Below are 6498 nucleotides of genomic sequence, written 5' to 3' on the forward strand. Positions count from 1 at the left end.
AGAGAGGATACTATGTCTATATCTGTATCTATCTATCTTTCTATAGGGAAGGAATACTATATATCTAATAATATGTAATATATATTATATATAAAAAGTCAGCATTGATTCGTACATATAATGTATATATAGATTACTGTGTGTATGTGTGTGTGTTTATATATATATATATTTTTTTTTTCTTTTTTTTTTTTCAAGACAGGCTGTCACTGTGTTGCCCAAGCCAAGTGGTACAGTGGTGTGATCATGCCTCGACCACCTGGACTAAAGTGATCTTCCCATCTCAGCCTCCCCAGTTGCTGGAACTACAGGCACAGGCCACAAAACCCGGCTAATTTTTAATTTTTTTTTGAGACAGGGTCTCCCTTTGCCACCCAGGATGGAGTGTAGTGGTGCAATCTTGACGCACTGCAACCTCCACCTCCCGGGCTCAAGTGATCCTCCCACCTCAGCCTCCTGAGTAGCTGGGACTATAGGTGTGCACCACAATGCCAGGATAATTTTTCATATTTTTTGTAGAGATGGAGTTTGGCCATATTGACTAGGCTGGTCTCAAACTCTTGGACTCAAGTGATTCACCCGCCTCAGCCTCCCAATATGCTGGGATTACAGGCATAAGCCACTGATTATTGTACATGTTTTTGATGTAACATATTATATATGTCATATATGATAATGTAAATGAATATATTAAACATTCAGTTTTCATGTATATATTGTAAAATACATATACTATACATATATAATATGTAGAAAATATGCTATACAGATATGTATATGTTAACATATATAATACATATACATATAATATTTATAGATGCACATATAAAATTTGATTTGTTATTTATATTATTTTGTGCAGGAGTTCTATATCTGTCTACAAGCTGGTGCCATAATTTTTTATGCTTTGGAAGATTTGGTATGAGATTGTCATTACTCATGCCTTGACTTCTAAATTTCCTATAAAACTGACAAAATCCATTTTTGCTTGATAAAGATGCATGTTTTATTATCTGTCAGTAAAATTTAAAGTAGAGATTTCATTTCTTTAATGTTAGGTCTGCCCATGTTTTCTTTGTTTTTTGAATGAGTTTTACTCAGAAATATTTTTTCTAGGAAGTATTAATTTTGTCAATGCTTTCAATTTTATTAGTAGCATAAGAGTTATTATAAAGTTCTGTAGTATTTTAAAATGTTCTGTATTCATTCCATTTGTGCCTTCTTATTTTGATAAATCTCATTAGAGGTATGTCTATTTTATTTATTTATTTTTTAAAGATGCTACTTTTTTGGTTTTCTTTTTCCTCTTTATTGCATTCTGGTTTTAACTTCACTGTTACATTGTTTAGTATCTATTTTTTCTTTTTAAAAAATTATATTTGGGTTTTCTATGTTCTTTTGAACATTTAAATTAGCTGCTTAGCTCATTAATGTTCAGTTTTTTAATTTTTCTAAGATAAGCATTTAAAGCCTACAAATTTTCCTTAAAATTCTGCTTTAGCTGCATTGTATATTTTTATAAATAACATTTTATTATTGTTCCATTCTATATGTCTTCTAATGATTTATTAGTAGTTTACATTTCCTAATATTTAGAATCTTTTTAGTTGTCTTTTTATTATTGGTTTATAATCTTATATTGAGGCTAGAGAAAATGATCTGTGTAATACAGATTTATTGAAATTTGTTCAGACTGTTTTCTGACTATTATTTACTCAGCACATGTTCCATCTATACCTGAGAAAACTGCATATTCTCTGCTTACTATTATTAAACAATTACTGAGCTTTATGTATTGACTATAAGATTGGGCTTCTTAGATTGTTCAGACCTTCCATATCTTCCCTTAATTTTTTCTTTTGATCTGCCTGATCTATCAATTATGGAAAGAAGAATGTTAAAATATCCGATGATGATTGTAGATTTGTCAATTTCTCCTATAATTCTACAGTTTTTGCTTTGTATATTAACACAATTTTAAGCATGAATGTACTATATTACTAGTGCATTCACGTTTAGAATTGTGTTATCTTTTTTAGGTGACTCCTTTCATTCTTTCCTTTTTTTTTTTTAGGCAGAATCTCGCTCTGTCACCCAGGCTGTAGTGTAGTGGCGAAATCTCAGCTCACTGCAACCTCTGCCTGCCCGGTTCAGGTGATTCTTGTGCTTCAGCCTTCCAAGTAACTGGGATTACAGGCATGTGCCACAATGCGCAGCTAATTGTTGTATTTTTCGTAGAGCCAGAGTTTCACCATGTTGGGCAGGCTGGTCTTGAACCCCTGGCTTCAAGTGATCCTCCTGCCTTGGCCTCCCAAAGTGCTGGGATTACAGGCATGAGCCACCACACCCGGCCCTCCTTCCATTCTTAATAATGCTCTGACTTAATATCTTTCGATATACTTACACTATATGACTATATTATCTATCTTTTAAATTCCAATCTTTCTATATGCTTTTGTTTATGTGTCACACCAATAGGTGGAATTTTAAAAATCCAATTGATACTTTTTCTCTTAAGTGGTATTACCACCCTGTAAACATTTTAATTTCTCAACATGGGTTTTCCTGGGTCATTCAGGTAATATGAATTGACACCCCAAACTTCTGAGAGTCAGGCTGATAAGAGCTGACTGAATAGTTTGAAAAAGAGGGTATTTACAAAGGTGAGGATTTGGGAAATCCACAAGGAACAGGAAGTGCCCAGAGCTAGGAACAGTTAGAGAGCCATTACCTCCTCTGGGCCTCAAGTGGCAGGTGTAGGGAGCTGTAACTATACAAGAGTGTGCCCAGAGGCAGAGGAATGCAGACCCTCCAAATCATAGCCAGTGGCATGGGACTGGGGTACTGAATACTCCCAAGGCTACTGCTTTGTGCCCTATGGTCTCCTCTGGTGCTTCCCATTGGCTGAACCAAGCAGAAGCCAGAGGGCAGAAAGCCTGGTTAATGTGTCCATGTCAGCCTTCCCTGGCACAGAGCACGACAGGGAAAAGTGAGGGAATGATCTGGAAGAACAAACAGAGCATCCAGCACAGAAGATGTTTCTGAATACTTGAATTCCTTAATTGTCACAGACCAACTGATCAACATTTAACTCAGTAGCACAGTGGTTTCTTAACTCTCTTGTTAGAACATCCTACTACCATTTTTTATTTTTAAAACTGCATACTGTCCAGTATCTCACTTTAGGTTATCAGAGTTTTTTTCTGTCTTGTTTAATTCTAGTCTGATATTTTTCATGTATATTGGTCCTCGGTGTATTATTATCTCATACTAATGCTTATGGAACATTATCTGAGGGGAAAGAGAAGAGCTTACAATTAAAAGTCATGGGACTAGGCATGTGTCATGAGACCTGGGTCTTCCAATAACAAGCTAAGACAGCTAAGTTATTTTCCTTCTCTGATTCCCAATGTTGGTGGTTATTCAGTAGAGAAAGGAAAAGGTATCTTTCTGCTCAACTGTTTCATGATTCCTGGAAGTCCTGCATGGGAGAAGAACTTTGGACAGGATGGTAAGCATATTAACTGGTTAGTTCTGTACCTTGGCACCCTGAATAACTAAGACGAAGATGATGTCGATGATATCATTATTACTACATGTTGCTAGAAGAGCTGAGACAGGACTGGCTTCTCTGTCATAATGTAAAAGAGTCTTGGAAGATGTCTGGGATCCAGGGTCCAGAACCCCTCGTGGCCTTTGGAACACCAAGCTCTGTGCCAAAGGGTGGAAGGCTGCCCTGCCGCACCACAAATGTAAGCCCAGGGCCTAAAACCCCTTGTGGCTTGGATGGAACCCAGGGCTCAGGCCATAAAACCCCTCATAGCCTCTGGAATGTACACAGACTTGTTGGTTCCTTGCTTCTTATTCATAAACATGTCCTCTATTATCTCAAGCAGCAGAGCATATTCTATACGTGTCAAAGAAAATGCTAAACCATCACAGCTACACTTAATGCACCACTACCTTTCTACCCCCATGTCCTCACGCCCTCACTTGTTTACCCTCACATCCTCACCACCTGCTTCTTTGTTTGATCACCAATAAATAGTGTGGACTCTCAGAGCTCGGGGTCTTCACAGCCTCCAATCTAGCGTTGGCCCCCGGGACCCACTGTATGCACTCTTCACTTGTCGTTTCTCATTCCTTTGACCTTGCCAGACTTTGTAGCCCCCACGGCCTGGTGTCGGGTCCAATCACCCCAACAACTACCACTTATTAGGTGCTTACCATGTACCAGAAATTTTACCAAGCATTAAGCAAACATAAGCTTGTTCAATCCTACCCACCATTCTCTGCAACAACTATGGTAATTTCCACTTTATAGTTAACAAACTGAGGCTCAGAGAGTTAAACGATTTGCCTAAGCTCACACAGTTTATAAGAAACAATACTTGGGTTTGAACACAGGCTGGTTTTATTGAAAATAACTTGTGGCTGGGCATGGTGGCTCACACCTGTGTAATCCCAGCACTTTGGGAGACTGAGGTGGGTGGATCACTTGAGGTCAGGAGTTTGAGACCAGCCTGGTCAACATGGCGAAACCCCATTTCTACAGAAAATTTTAAAAAATTATCCAGTTGTGGTGGTGCACACCTGTAGTCCCAGCTACTCAGATGGCTGAGGCAGGAGAATCGCCTGAATCTGGGAGGTGGAGGTTACAGTGAGTTGAGATAATGCCAGTGTACTCCAGCTTGGGTGACAGAGCAATACTCTGTCTCGAAAAAATAAAAAATAAACTAAAATAACTTGTGTTCTTCACACCAACAAAAGTATTTTTGTTTGTTTGTTTTGTTTTGTTTTGTTTTGCAGTTAATGTGACTCTGGATCCAGATACAGCTCATCATGAACTAATTCTCTCTGAGGATCGGAGACAAGTGACTCGTGGATACACCCAGGAGAATCAGGACATATCTTCCAGGAGATTTACTGCCTTCCCCTGTGTCTTGGGTTCTGAAGGCTTCACCTCAGGGAGACGCTACTTTGAAGTGGATGTTGGCGAAGGAACTGGGTGGGATTTAGGAGTTTGTATGGAAAATGTGCAGAGGGGCCCTGGCATGAAGCAAGAGCCTCAGTCTGGATTCTGGACCCTCAGGCTGTGCAGAAAGAAAGGCTATGTAGCACTTACTTCTCCCCCAACTTTTCTTTATCTGCATGAGCAGCCCCTGCTTGTGGGAGTTTTTCTGGACTATGAGGCAGGAGTTGTATCCTTTTACAATGGCACTACTGGCTGCCACATCTTTACCTTCCCAAAGGCTTCCTTCTCTGATACTCTCCGGCCCTATTTCCAGGTTTATCAATATTCTCCTTTGTTTCTGCCTCTCCCAGATGACTAAGGAAAAGAGCAGAAGCTCCTTGGTTTAACCAGCACAGAGAAAATAATATAAATCCCATAAGGGCAGACATTTGGTCTGTTTTCTTTGCTGTCACTTCCGTAGTACTTAGAATAGTGCTGGGATTTTAGTGGATATATAATTGATTCATGTTGAATATATGGACTTAGAAACTAAAAATACCACAGATGGTTAACCTGGACTGGGGCAAAGCAAGATAATAGCGATGATCATACATTGCTGTCTCCATCCGTCTTTAATGGGTCAGGGCTTTGATTTCCAAGGGTCTTCAGGTGATGAGTAGTGGTACCCACAGGTCAGAAGGTCTGCGTTCTCCTAATTTGTTTGCTGCCATTTGAAGTCATGTGGGGGATGAAAGAAAGCTGCAATTATCCGCCAACTGCATTTAAAACCAAACAAAACAAAACAGGAAAATCAAAATAACATTGACTCTTCCAACCACTGACGTGTTGTTTAATAATCTAAGCAGCAGTCCTGGAGGCTACCAGACTTACCGAGTTCTACTTGAGAAATAGCCAAGCAAAGTGTGAGAGAAGGATTAAGAATGGCTTACAATGAGATGCTTCAAATGAAAAGGGAATTATGAGTAAAACTGAACTTGGAAGGGGGATTCAGTTCTGGAAAAGAAGTTGGTATTTTCCAGTCTGCTAGGACCAGTTACCTTGAAATATTTTAAAATCTCAGTAAATAGTTATTGCTGAAATGACTGTTCGTAGTTCTTATTATGATTCAGAGAAGATCAAATAGACCTTAACTTCATTTTGAAAAAGACCAAATTACCACACCTGAGTGGGTAATGACAGGACTACAACTAAAACATAAACAACATTAATGATGACCATAAAAAGTCACAAAATTGCTAAACGTTATAATTTAGAGTTGATATAAAAATTGATGGCCAGGCATGGTGGCTCACGCCTGTAATCCCAGCACTACAGGAGGCTGAGGCACAGGGATCACTTGAGGTCAGGAGTTCAAGACCAGCCTGGCCAACATGGTGAAACCCCCGTCTTTACTAAAAATACAAAAAGTAGCCAGGCATGGTGGCAGTCGCCCGTTATCCCAGCTACTTGGGAGGCTGACGGAGGAGAATTGCTTGAGCCTGGGAGGCAGCGGTTGCAGTAAGCCAAGATCGTGCTGTGCCTCA

At 39.4% G+C, this 6498-nt stretch overlaps 1 protein-coding gene across 1 annotated transcript in view; it reads left to right on the forward strand.

Annotated features, from left to right (window-relative positions):
• TRIM38 (tripartite motif containing 38) overlaps window positions 1-6054 on the forward strand; it is a 30620-nt gene extending 24566 nt beyond the window's left edge. The window contains exon 8 of the mRNA XM_011962825.1: window positions 4810-6054. Coding sequence (XP_011818215.1) covers window positions 4810-5333 — 524 coding nt within the window. The 3' untranslated portion in view covers window positions 5334-6054. The remainder of the gene's footprint in view (window positions 1-4809) is intronic.
• Window positions 6055-6498: the final 444 nt, after the last annotated feature.

The sequence above is a fragment of the Colobus angolensis genome, unplaced genomic scaffold, assembly GCF_000951035.1.
Source record: "Colobus angolensis palliatus isolate OR3802 unplaced genomic scaffold, Cang.pa_1.0 Scaffold6, whole genome shotgun sequence".
NCBI classification, from domain to species: Eukaryota; Metazoa; Chordata; class Mammalia; order Primates; family Cercopithecidae; genus Colobus; species Colobus angolensis.